The 13,818-nt window shown below is 41.7% G+C and overlaps 1 protein-coding gene across 11 annotated transcripts in view; it reads left to right on the plus strand.

Moving 5' to 3' along the window:
* Window positions 1-13,818, plus strand: part of LOC126334859 (tubulin monoglutamylase TTLL4-like) — a 189,593-nt gene that overhangs the window by 27,495 nt on the left and 148,280 nt on the right. For all 11 annotated transcript variants that reach the window (XR_007564781.1, XM_049997533.1, XM_049997529.1 and 8 more), the window contains exon 4: window positions 13,501-13,556. Coding sequence is in view for 10 of the 11 variants with exons in the window: in XM_049997533.1 (XP_049853490.1) it covers window positions 13,501-13,556 (56 nt within the window). In the remaining variant the exon portion in view is untranslated. The remainder of the gene's footprint in view (window positions 1-13,500; window positions 13,557-13,818) is intronic.

Raw genomic sequence — 13,818 nt, forward strand, 5'->3', positions numbered from 1 at the left:
CACGTCTCCATTCGTCCCTCCATTCACGCCTGTCGCCACACCACTGGAGGCGGGCTGCACGATGTTGGGGCGTGAGCGGAAGACGGCCTAACGGTGTGCGGGACCGTAGCCCAGCTTCATGGAGACGGTTGCGAATGGTCCTCGCCGATACCCCAGGAGCAACAGTGTCCCTAATTTGCTGGGAAGTGGCGATGCGGTCCCCTACGGCACTGCGTAGGATCCTACGGTCTTGGCGTGCATCCGTGCATCGCTGCGGTCCGGTCCCAGGTCGACGGGCACGTGCACCTTCCGCCGACCACTGGCGACAACATCGCTGTACTGTGGAGACCTCACGCCCCCTACGGCACTGCGTAGGATCCTATGGTCTTGGCGTGCATCCGTGCATCGCTGCGGTCCGGTCACAGGTCGACGGGCATGTGCACCTTCCGCCGACCACTGGCGACAACATCGCTGTACTGTGGAGACCTCACGCCCCACGTGTTGAGCAATTCGGCGGTACGTCCACCCGGCCTCCCGCATGCCCACTATACGCCCTCGCTCAAAGTCCGTCAACTGCACATACGGTTCACGTCCACGCTGTCACGGCATGCTACCAGTGTTAAAGACTGCGATGGAGCTGCGTATGCCACGGCAAACTGGCTGACACTGACGGCGGCGGTGCACAAATGCTGCGCCGCTAGCGCCATTCGACGGCCATCACCGCGGTTCCTGGTGTGTCCGCTGTGCCGTGCGTGTGATCATTGCTTGTACAGCCCTCTCGCAGTGTCCGGAGCAAGTATGGTGGGTCTGACACACCGGTGTCAATGTGTTCTTTTTTCCATTTCCAGGAGTGTATATTGTGAAAAGCAATGGTCCCATAACACTCCCCTGTGGCACGCCAGAGGTTACTTTAATGTCTGTAGACGTGTCTCCAATGATAACAACGTGCTGTGTTCTGTTTGCTAAAAACTCTTCAATCCAGCCACATAGCTGGTCTGATATTCCGTAGGCTCTTACTTTGTTTATCAGGCGACATTGCGGAACTGTATCGAATGCCTTCCGGAAGTCAAGGAAAATAGCATCTACCTAGGAGCCTGTATCTAATATTTTCTGGGTCTCATGAACAAATAAACGAGTTGGGTCCCACACGATCACTGTTTCCGGAATCCATGTTGATTGCTACAAAGTAGATTCTGGGTTTCTATAAATGACATGATACACTAGCAAAAAACATGTTCTAAAATTCTACAACAGATAGACGTCAGAGATATAGGTCTATAGTTTTGCGCGTCTGCTCAACGACCCTTCTTGAAGACTGGAACTATGCTCTTTTCCAATCATTTCGAACCTTCTGTTCCTCTAGAGATTTGCGGTGCACGACTGTTGGGGGGGGGGGGGGGGGGTGCAACTTATTTCGGGTACTCTGTGTAGACTTGAATTGGTATTCCATCAGGTGCAGTGGACTTTCCTCTGTTGAGCGATTCCAGTTGCTTTTCTATTCCTTTGACACTTATTTCGATGTTAGCCATTTTTTCGTTTGTGTGAGGATTTAGAGAAGGACCTGCAGTGCGGTCTTCCTCTGTGAAACAGCTTTGGAAAAAGGTGTTTAGTATTTCAGCTTTACGCGTATCATCCTCTGTTTCAATGCCATCATCATCCCGGAGTGCTGTTTCGAGCCACTTACTGATTTAATGTAATACCAGAACTTCCTAAGATTTTCTGTCAAGTTGGTACATAGAATTTTACTTTTGAATTCACTGAACGCTTCACAGACAGCCCTCCTTACACTAACTTTGACATCGTTTAGCTTCTGTTTGTCTAAGAGGTTTTGGCTGCGTTTAAACTTGGAGTGAAGCTCTCTTTGATTTCGCAGTAGTTTTCTAACTTTGTTGTTGAACCACAGTGGGTTTTTCCCGTCCCTCACAGTTTTACTTGGCACGTACCTGTCTAAAACGCATTTTACGATTGCCTTGAACTTTTTCCATAAACCCTCAACATTGTCAGTGTCGGAACAGAAACTTTCGTTTTGATCTGTTAGGTAGTCTGAAATCTCCCTTCTATTACTCTTGCTAAACAGATAAACCTTCCTCCCGTTTTTTATATTCCTATTAACTTCGATATTCAGGGATGCTGCAATGGCCTTATGATCACTGATTCCCTGTTCTGCACTTACAGATTCGAAAAGTTCGGGTCTGTTTGTTATCAGTAGGTCCAAGATGTTATCTCCACGAGTCGGTTCTCTGTTTAATTGCTCGAGGTAATTTTCGGATAGTGCACTCAGTATAATGTCACTCGTTGCTCTGTCCCTACCACCCGTCCTAAAAATCTTCTGAGTGTCCCAGTCTATATCTGGTAAATTGCAATCTCCACCTAAGACTATAACATGCTGAGAAAATTTATGTGAAATGTATTCCAAATTTTCTCTCAGTTGTTCTGTCACTAATGCTGCTGAGTCGGGAGGTCGATAAAAGGAGCCAACTATTAACCTAGCTCGGTTGTTGAGTGTAACCTCCACCCATAGTAATTCACAGCAACTATCCACTTCTACTTCACTACAGGATAAACTACTACTAACAGCGACAAACACGCCACCTCCGGTTGCATGCAATCTATCCTTTCTAAACACCGTCTGTGCCTTTGCAAAAATTTGGCAGAATTTATCTCTGGCTTTAGCCAGCTTTCTGTACCTATAACGATTTCAGCTTCGGTGCTTTCTATCAGCGCTTGAAGTTCCGGTACTTTACCAATGCAGCTCCGACAGTTTACAATTAAAATACCGATTGCTGCTTAGCCCCCGCATGTCCTGACTTTACCCCGCACCCTTTGAGGCTGCTGCCCTTTCTATATTTGCCCGAGGCCATTTAACAAAAAAAACACACCCGGTCCACGCCACACAACCCCTGCTACCTGTGTGATCACACACACACACACACACACACACACACACACACACACACACACACACACACACCAGAGTGCCCCAGAGAGCTACAACACCAAGAAGAGTTGCTTCTCAGCTTTTGGCAAGATCAATGTGTAGTCTTTTCATTTGAGGTCAACACTTTATTTACGATAATACAGAGCTAAGTCACCAACAAGTAATACGTCTTCACAACACTCGTGTCCCTTACACCAAAAACACACAGCCTCGTCATCATCTACCTTCCTTTGACCATGAATACCTCACTACTACTTCACTAAAATATATTTGTATGGCAGCTGACCAGCTGTCCACCAGGATGAATGGAATGGCCACTACATAACTGTTGTCAGAAACATAGTTGACCACCCACCCTGTCTTAATATGCAGCCAAGCACAGCATGCTAAATTTCGGTGGCTACTTCACAACCCAATCCATCTGGACCCTTCCCTACATCACCAGCTTTTCCGAACTACATAGATGGGAGTTACCCTTATATATTCTGTGCTCATAATCGTTCTGGCTGGCCTCAGCATACAATAACCTGTAGTCCCCATACTCTCCACCAGTTTCCCCTTCCTCTGTCCTGTCACCACCTCCACATTCATATCCCCATGTCATATTCAGTGCAGTTTCCCGCATGCTGCTCTACAATCATGACAGCTCTCATCCCCACATTTCTAACCAGAAAACCGGCCGCTACACTCGGTCCACCTTTCGAAAAATAGCATTGACACTAATGCTTCTGATTTTCTATGAGTGGTCTATTTTAATCCAAAACTATTTACATTCCATATGAACTTTCCTACAGCACCAAAAAGAATATTTAATTTTTCAACTTTCATCACTTATTTTGTGCACAAATGTATTACAGATTGTAATTACAGCACTCTGCAAGAGTTCGTAACTTATTATTGTGTTATTTTGAAGTATATTTATATACAACAAGTGTTTTACAAAGTTGCGTAGTTTGTGGGTTTTGAAACATAATCTGTGAAAAAATTATGGTGTTAAGGAGTTTTTTGTTTACTTACTAGCGTTTCTCCACAACTTAGCCTGCATAACCTTTTGACGTGTATATTGAACACCCCTCCTCATCCATCTCTTCAACCCTCTATCTGTCCACGTCATTCTCCCTTCTCTATCTCAACCTCCCCACCCTCTCTCTCTTCATCTCCTCCTCCCCATCTCTCTGTCCTTTCCTCCACCTCCTATCCTAGACTATATCTCCCTCTAACCCTTCCATCCAACAATATCCTTCTCCCCTCTCTCTTTCCATTTCCTACTCCCACTCTTTATTTTCCACCTGCCCACTACTGCTCTGTGCCTTCCTCCTGCCTCATTCATCTCCCCGTCTTTACTTTTCCTTCCCCCCCCCCCCTATCTGTCCCCTCCCCTATCCATTTCAACCTGTTGCGAACCATGCTCATTGGCACATGTAGCCCCTGCAATATTGTTCGATACAGCAGGCTGATACAACAACCACAACACACCTGTCGTGCAGGGCAGGCATCATTTTGTGGTCCGGAAAACTATTTCTTGCCCCAGACATGTAGGCTCTCCTGCAAAGCAGGTAATTTTGGCAGACCAATACTGTTCCCACTTAGTGTAGCTGTCATGCAGGGTAGTCTATATGCAAGAGACTGGGGAAGAAACAAGTCTTTGCCTGTATATTTTCACTCCTAATGAAGCTAGGAGGGTATAAACTCCATAGTGCTAATACTTGTGAGGCCTACTGTTTCTGTGCCAAATTTGGTTGAAATCAGCACAGGGGTTTGGAGGAGATCCCTGACATACATACAGTGCTTTATACAAATAATAGTTTTATCTTTCCTCATGAGATTAGGACCATTAGGACCTCTCTTCCATCTAACCAGGCATCTTTCTTATTTACAGTACACAGATAGCATATTATAAGAGAGATTACATCCCACACGGAAACCAACAATTCCCGACTTAAATTCGACTACATTCCATTATCCTCGTTTTGCTTTTGTTGATGTTCATCTTATATCCTCCTCTCAAGACTGTCCATTCCGTTCAGCTGCACTTCCGTCCTTTGCTGTCTTTGATAGAATTACAATGTCATCGGCGAACCTCGAAGTTTTTATTTCTGCTCCATGGATTTTAATACCTACTCTGAATTTTGCTTTTGTTTCCTTTACTGCTTGCTCAATGTATAGATTGAATAACCTCGGGGATAGGCTACAACCATGTCTCACTCCCTTCCCAACCACTGCTTCCCTTTCATGCCCCTCGATTCTTATTACTGCCATATGGTTTCTGTACAAATTGTAAATAGCCTTTCGCTCCCTGTATTTTACCCTTGCCACCTTTAGAATTTGAAAGAGAGTATCCCAGTCAACATTGCCAAAAGCTTTCTCTAAGTCTAGAAATGCTAGAAATGTAGGTTTGCCTTTCCTTAATATTTCTTCTAAGGTAAGTCGTAAGGTCAGTATTGCCTCACGTGTTCCAACATTTCTACGGAATCCAAACTGATCTTTCCCGAGGTCGGCTTCTACCAGTTTTTCCATTCGTCTGTAAAGAATTCGCGTTAGTATTTTGCAGCTGTGAGTTATTAAACTGATAGTTCGGTAATTTTCACATCTGTCAACACCTCCTTTCTTTGGGATTGGAATTATTATATTCTTCTTGAAGTCTGAGGGTATTTCGCCTGTTTCATACATCTTGCTCACCAGATGGTAGAGTTTTGTCAGGCCTGGCTCTCCCAAGGCCGTCAGTAGTTCTAATGGAATGTTGTCTACTTCCGGGGGCCTTGTTTCGACTCAGGTCTTTCAGTGCTCTGTCAAACCCTTCACGCAGTATCATCTCTCCCATTTCATCTTCATCTACATGCTCTTCCATTTCCATAATATTGTCCTCAAGTACATCGCCCTTGTATAGACCCTCTATATACTCCTTCCAGCTTTCTGCTTCTTTGCTTACAACTGGGTTTCCATCTGAGCTCTTGATATTCATGCAAGTGGTCCTCTTTTCTCCAAAGGTCTCTTTAATTTTCCTGTAGGCAGTACCTATCTTACCCCTAGTGAGATAAGCCTCTACATCCTTACATTTGTCCTCTAGCCATCCCTGCTTAGTCACTTTGCACTTCCTGTCAATCTCATTTTTGAGACATCTGTATTCCTTTTTGCCTGCTTCATTTACTACATTTTTTTTTATTTTCTCCTTTCGTCAATTAAATTCAATATTTCTTCTGTTACCCAAAGATTTCTACTAGCCCTCGTATTTTTACCTACTTGATTCTCTGCTGCCTTCACTACTTCACCCCTCGTAGCTACCCATTCTTCTTCTACTGTACTTCTTTCCACCATCCCTGTCAATTGTTCCCTTATACTCTCCCTAAAACTCTGTACAACCTCTGGTTCTGTCAGTTTATCCAGATCCCACCTCCTTAAATTCCCACCTTCTTGCAGTTTCTTCAGTTTTAATCTACAGTTCATAACCAATAGATTGTGGTCAGAGTCCACATTTGCCCCTGGAAATGTCGTACAATTTAAAACCTGGTTCCTAAATCTCTGTCTTACCATTATATAATCTATCTGATACTTTTTAGTATCTCCAGGATTCTTCCATGTATACGGCCTTCTTTCATGATTCTTGAACCAGGTGTTAGCTATGTTTAAGTTATGCTCTGTGCAAAACTCTACCAGGCGGCTTCCTCTTTCATTTCTTAGCCCCAATCCATATTCACCTACTATGTTTCCTTCTCTCCTCTTTCCTACTCTCGAATTCCAGTCACCCATGACTATTAAATTTTCATCACCCTTCACTATCTGAATAATTTCTTTTATTTCATCATACATTTCTTCAATTACTTCGTCATCTGCAGAGCTAGTTGGCATATATACTTGTACTACTGTAGTAGGCGTGTGCTTCGTGTCTATCTTGACCACAATAATGCGTTCACTATGCTGTTTGTAGTAGCTTACCCGCACTCCGATTTTTTGTATTCATTATTAAACCCACTCCTGCATTACCCCTATTTGATTGTGTGTTTATAACCCTGTATTCACCTGACCAAAAGTCTTGTTCCTCCTACCACCAAACTTCACTAATTCCCACTATATCTAACTTTAACCTATCCATTTCCCTTTTTAAATTTTCTAATCTACCTGCCCGGTCAAGGGATCTGACATTCCACGCTCCGATCCGTAGAACGCCAGTTTTCTTTTTCCTGATAACAATGTCCTCCTGAGTAGTCCCCACCTGGAGATCTGAATTGGGGGACTAATTTTACCTCCGGAATATTTTACCCAAGAGGGCGCCATAATCATTTATCCATACAGTAAGAAATGGCTACTTATGTTAATTTTCATTATAGAAAAGTAATTATGTTGTCAAAAGGAAGTTACCTTATGCTTGAATGTAATAGTATATCAAATTCCATCTAACCAGGCATTCTGACCTGTTCCAGAAAGGGGGGGGGGGGCAGTAGCAATGTAGGAGTATTTTGGAAAAGTTTAATGGATGTTAATGGATGGGCACAGTTGGCATACTAGATAAGTTAGACTTGTGATGATTATTATACAATAGGTATTTAATCTATGATGGGGGGGGGGGGGGGGGTACTGGAGTGTATGCAGACAGAAGTTGATGATTTAAACATTAGTTTGATATTCACTTACCTTGTCTGACTGCAATCATGGATTTTACAGATGCAAAGGACAACCGTTCGTGATTAATTCTGTTAAAATGTTCAACTACTTGTGCCCTGTTGGATTATATCCCAATAACTGGAGACTTTGGCCCACATCTCGTGGTCGTGCGGTAGCGTTCTCGCTACCCACGCCTGGGTCCCCGGGTTCGATTCCCGGCGGTGTCGGGGATTTTCTCTGCCTCGTGATGGCTGGGTATTGTGTGATGTCCTTAGGTTAGTTAGGTTTAAGTAGTTCTAAGTTCTAAGGGACTGATGACCTAAGATGTTTAGTCCCATAGTGCTCAGAGCCATTTGAACCATTTGAAAGGGAGATTTGGAATGATTTATTGCACAACCTTATGTTACACCTTCCGTGTGAAAATATTCTGGAACATCTGGAAATGTCTGCCATGAGTTCTTGTGGGAAGCTAAGAGGGCAGAGAAGCTGATTGTTAGAGCCAGTGAATTAGTTTGGATCGTGGGAAAACAAATATTGCATTTTAACATAATAACATTCTATGGCTTACTATGTATCATAGTGCAATGAAATTGGATTTTCACAGAAACACAGGTTTTATGATTATTATATTCTTGGGGATATGGTCCATCTGTGAAACTAAATAGAAAGCTGTTTTTATGCCATATGCATTTTGCTTCCTTTTATTTATGAAACTTCATGTGTTACAGGCCACTGATGATGCTCCATAAATAAAATGAAGTGAAACACACAAAGAACAAAAACAAATAGACCTACTTAGTCGCACATACAGACCACATCTCCAATAATACTAAAAGGATTATAGCAAATGCGCTGAGTTGCAGGTAGGCACAAGAAAAAGACTGCCAGAAAGTAAGTCTGTCTCAGCAGCTAGAGACTGTGTGTGTGTGTGTGTGTGTGTGTGTGTGTGTGTGTGTGTGTGTGTGTGTGTGTTTTTCTATTTCTGATGAAGGCTTGTTGGCCAAAAGTGTATTTCCTGACAGTCTTTTTTGTTGTGCCTATCTGTGACCCAGCATCTGTGTCATATTGTGGGTAGCAACATCCCTTTCATAATATCATCACATTACATCCTGTATTTTCCTGTGAATAATGATGATGATGATAATAATAATAATAATAATATAGGTGCAACTGAGGAATGACTGAAAGAGGTGTAGCATATGCATGGAAATTAAATCTACGGCTGCGCAGTCAGTCCACACAGTGATATCTATGTGTCACGGAGATCTGTGTCATCTTGATGTCTTTGTGATTTACTTACAGAAATTGGTGGATTCCATGATTTGTCCAAGCTGAAGCCACTTTCTCTATAGTTAAACTCATCTCCAACTGAATTTCAGTTGCTTCTTTCACTACTGAGTCCCAGAAAGATGAAGTCAAGGCTAAAATTTTGACATTATCATAACCATAGAGTGCCTAGTGTGAATACAGTGCTCTACCACCGCAGATTTATTTGGTTGTAAGTCTGTAGCACCTTGTATATCTTTGGCCACATATACTGTGGTTGGGCTCTCGAGTTTAAAACGACGGAGCAAGTGCTGGAGCATTAGTCACGTCAGCTCATTCTGAAGATGGCTGGACAGTATTCAGCTGAAATATTAGAAGAAGCTGAATTTATGCGGCTGTATGCCCGAAATTTTACAGTAGAGTCTTTACGCCGTGAAAACATGAAGCAGCTATCGAACAAAAATTGCTTCGTCAATTTCCACCACCAAACTTTTTTCCTTGTTTCACACTCACTTCTCTACAAAGGCTTTTCCAATTCACTACCTTCTTTTCTGTCATATGCAGTTCACCTATGTAAGTCTACCCTGTTTAACCCTTAGATATGTTAAATGCAAAATTTTTGTGATACCTAATTTGCTTCCTGCAAACCAAGAATGTTTCTAATGCTGCAGTTTACTCAGCGGTCGTCCTTTTTGCAGCTCCATTTCAGGTCTGTACCTTTCTTAGAAGCAATGAGTCTCACAGCTCAACCACATCTTGCACATTTTTGTTCTTTGGCTGTGAATCTATTCGATATGACTTCATCATATTGTTTTCGTAATCCGCAAGAACAAGGTCACTGGAACAAAAGTCGTTTGCTTGCCATAGGTGAAAATTCAACAGACGGAAATCATGTTTCTCCTCAAGAGGGAGTGCTATCTCATGTTTACATCATCTGATTTGATATTTCTCATTGGTTACTTACAAGAACATGAAATGTGGCAACTTATACTATGTTTGCCTTCCAAGATGTTCAGCTTTACTTTGGGATTGTGGTACATGACCCCTTAAGTCCACTGTTAGAAGTTCCTGTGCGACACTTGCTACAGGTATTATGGGAGCTTACATTACTACCTATTTTTCACAGCCAGTACTGTGACAGGTTAAGAGAAATTAAGATCGAATAATATACGCTTCAACAGAAAAGGTGCCTAATTTCATGCATCAATAACGGAAACATCAAGATGGCAGCAAATGAAGATAGGCCACCCATACAATGAGAGTTTTCTTATCAGTCAGCCACCAACACCACATTCTGCCTTTCAGAATAAATCATTAACATACAAATGCCAATATACTGCAATAGCAGAATATGAACAGAGGGCCCTCGTCACAATGCATATAATTTGTGTGTGACAATCATATCAAACAAATTTCTGTGTAATTTTATCTGGAAACTCTCCCATTTGTCTGTATTTGCATAAAAAACAATATGGGATTGTGGGTCTGCCTTGATGCAGAACACTTATTATTTGTTATAACACAAGCCTTTTGCATAAAGATGGAACCGAGCGAGGTGGCGCAGTGGTTAGCACACTGAACTCCCATTCGGGAGGATGACGATTCAATCTTGCGTCTGGCAATCCTGATTTAGATTTCCGTGATTTTCTTAAATCGCTTCAGGCAAATGCTGGGATGATTCCTTTGAAAGGACATGGCCGACTACCTTCCCCATCCTTCCCTAATCTGATGAGACCAATGACCTCGTAGTTTGGTCTCTTCCCCCCAAATCAATCCCCCAACCCCATAAAGGTGGACCCATAGGTCCATATTAAAATTCTGTATTTTCTACTAATAAATCTGTATCTTGCTATGCAGCAAACAAATGCAGTGTGTGGATGGCCCATATTAAAGGTTAGCCACAGAAGTCATCCTGCACATGGCAACAGTATTTTCTTCCCAATTGAGGTGCCCATCCAAAATATGGTGTTATAATTCAACAGAGAACAATTGGGAACAGTTGATCACAGAATTCTGAGCTGATTAACTTCTTATGGTGTATTAAAATTGCTTGTCTTTTCAGTATTTAGGCTATTTGCCCATATGAACACCGAAGAAAGATACCATTCATATGGATAATGATGCCGGCCTTTGTGGCAGAGCGGTTCTAGGCACTTCAGTCTGGAACCGCGCGACCGCTATGGTCACAGGTTCGAATCCTGCCTCGGGCATGGATGTGTGTGATGTCCTTAGTTTAGTTAGGTTTAAGTAGTTCTAAGTTCTAGGGGACTGATGACCTCAGATGTTAAGTCCCATAGTGCTCAGAGCCATTTTGGATAATGACAGTGTTGATGTCTTCTGGTTTGGATCTCACGTAAAATGGGAGGTAATTGCAATAAAAATGATATTTACAGGAAGATAGTACTAGTCAGATGTCATTGGTAAATGAGAACAATAATAGTGTGTTGTGGTCTAAGCCTTGTGACACTCTTGGGAGAACTGGTATGCAGTAATACTTAATTCGCAGTCGTACTGCTGCCTGTTTCTCAAATAGCTTTCTCATCACATCAGCACACCATCTGAAAATTTTAACCATCATATTTGTCCAAGTTCTGTCAAAGTTGATGGCATTAACTACTTTTCAGGATCTGTCAGTATTGTGGTGCTGTGGCCTCACATTTTTCTAATAGTAATTTTCAGTTCATCAGCTCCCATCATTAGTGAAGTGCATTGGCTGTAGCGTTTGCGAACTCAGAGTAATATTGTAATATAAGATGAATATGCATTAGCATTCAGTGGGCTTATTGTAGACAGTATATTCCAGGGTCTAGATAAAACAATGGTCAGAAATCGCAAAATGATGCTCGCCTTTCCTTCCTGGGTCAAGGTCAGACTATACTGTTTCTTCTAGTAAGGTATATCCTGTTCATGAGGGAAAATTAAAATATTTAGTGTCCTGAATGCACTAGTTTTATGTACTATCTTCGGTTCTTTTTTGTCTTGTACATTAATATTTTTTTATGTGATAGCCTAACAATTAACCAACAGTTATTGAGTAGTGCTACTTTGAAGGCATATATATATATATATATATATATATATATATATATATATATATATATATATATAATCATTTAAGTTCTCTTTGATGCTTTCATCTTGTGGAAAATTATAATGCAGCCTTAATGAGCTAAATAGCAGTGTCATATCTGTTTAGCGCAAGGTCTTATCTTTTGTTACATTGGATGTTTAGATGTGATTTTTGGTCAAAGCTTGTACTAGCAAATGTTTTTGAATATGTATCTGCATGGAAAAACTGGTAGATGCAGACCTCGGGGAGGATCAGTTTGGATTCCGTCACAATGTTGGAACACGTGAGGCAATACTGACCTTACGACTTATCTTAGAAGAAAGATTAAGAAAAGGCAAACCTACGTTTCTAGCATTTGTAGACTTAGAGAAAGCTTTTGACAATGTTGACTGGAATACTCTTTTTCAAATTCTAAAGGTGGCAGGGGTAAAATACAGGGAGCGAAAGGCTATTTATAATTTGTACAGAAACCAGATGGCAGTAATAAGAGTCGAGGGGCATGAAAGGGAAGCAGTGGTTGGGAAAGGAGTGAGACAGGGTTGTAGCCTCTCCCCGATGTTATTCAATCTGTATATTGAGCAAGCAGTTAAGGAAACAAAAGAAAAATTCGGAGTAGGTATTAAAATCTATGGAGAAGAAATAAAGACTTTGAGGTTTGCCGATGACATTGTAATTCTGTCAGAGACGGCAAAGGACTTGGAAGAGCAGTTGAACGGAATGGACAGTGTCTTGAAAGGAGGATATAAGATGAACATTAACAAAAGCAAAACGAGGATAATGGAATGTAGTCAAATTAAATCGGGTGATGCTGAGGGAATTAGATTAGGAAATGAGACACTTAAAGTAGTAAAGGAGTTTTGCTATTTAGGAAGTAAAATAACTGATGATGGTCGAAGTAGAGAGGATATAAAATGTAGACTGGCAATGGCAAGGAAAGCGTTTCTGAAGAAGAGAAATTTGTTAACATCGAATATAGATTTATGTATCAGGAAGTCGTTTCTGAAAGTATTTGCTTGGAGTGTAGCCATGTATGGAAGTGAAACATGGACGATAACTAGTTTGGACAAGAAGAGAATAGAAGCTTTCGAAATGTGGTGCTACAGAAGAATACTGAAGATAAGGTGGATAGATCACGTAACTAATGAGGAGGTATTGAATAGGATTGGGGAGAAGAGAAGTTTGTGGCACAACTTGACTAGAAGAAGGGATCGGTTGGTAGGACATGTTTTGAGGCATCAAGGGATCACAAATTTAGCATTGGAGGGCAGCGTGGAGGGTAAAAATCGTAGAGGGAGACCGAGAGATGAGTACACTAAGCAGATTCAGAAGGATGTAGGTTGCAGTAGGTACTGGGAGATGAAGCAGCTTGCACAGGATAGAGTAGCATGGAGAGCTGCATCAAACCAGTCTCAGGACTGAAGACAACAACAACATCTGCTCCTATCTTTGCTTATGTTAGTGTTAATAATTTGCAATTAATTGTTTCACTTACGTTGTTGATTTTGTTAAACTGATCTTTGATCTGGACATTTTCTCTTAAGCTGCCTACGAGTGGGTCCTATTTTGCTGTTCCACATTAACTTCTGTATCTTTTTCTCCTTAGCAGTTTCAGAACACACACTCACAGATAAACTTGTTTTGGTTTCAGTTACAGTGGAGAAGATGGTGACAGTAAAGGTGAGCCAGCAGAAGACAGTGAGGAAGGTAATTCGAGCATTGATTTCAAAATAAATGTAGTCACGTTTTTAGGGTTTACAATGAAGATCATTAAGCAAGACACTCTTTGTAGACAACAGGATTTTGTAATGATGGATAAAGTTGATGATTTATTTTGAAGAAACATTGGTGCCATCTACAGATTGAAGCACTATTTTGAAATGTAATTTATTTTAAGAGTGTTGGGTCTGTAATCAGCACTTGATTTAAAATCCATGTTGGCAACTGGCAGTCCGCAGGCCAGATCTGG

The sequence above is a fragment of the Schistocerca gregaria genome, chromosome 2, assembly GCF_023897955.1.
Source record: "Schistocerca gregaria isolate iqSchGreg1 chromosome 2, iqSchGreg1.2, whole genome shotgun sequence".
NCBI classification, from domain to species: domain Eukaryota; kingdom Metazoa; phylum Arthropoda; class Insecta; order Orthoptera; family Acrididae; genus Schistocerca; species Schistocerca gregaria.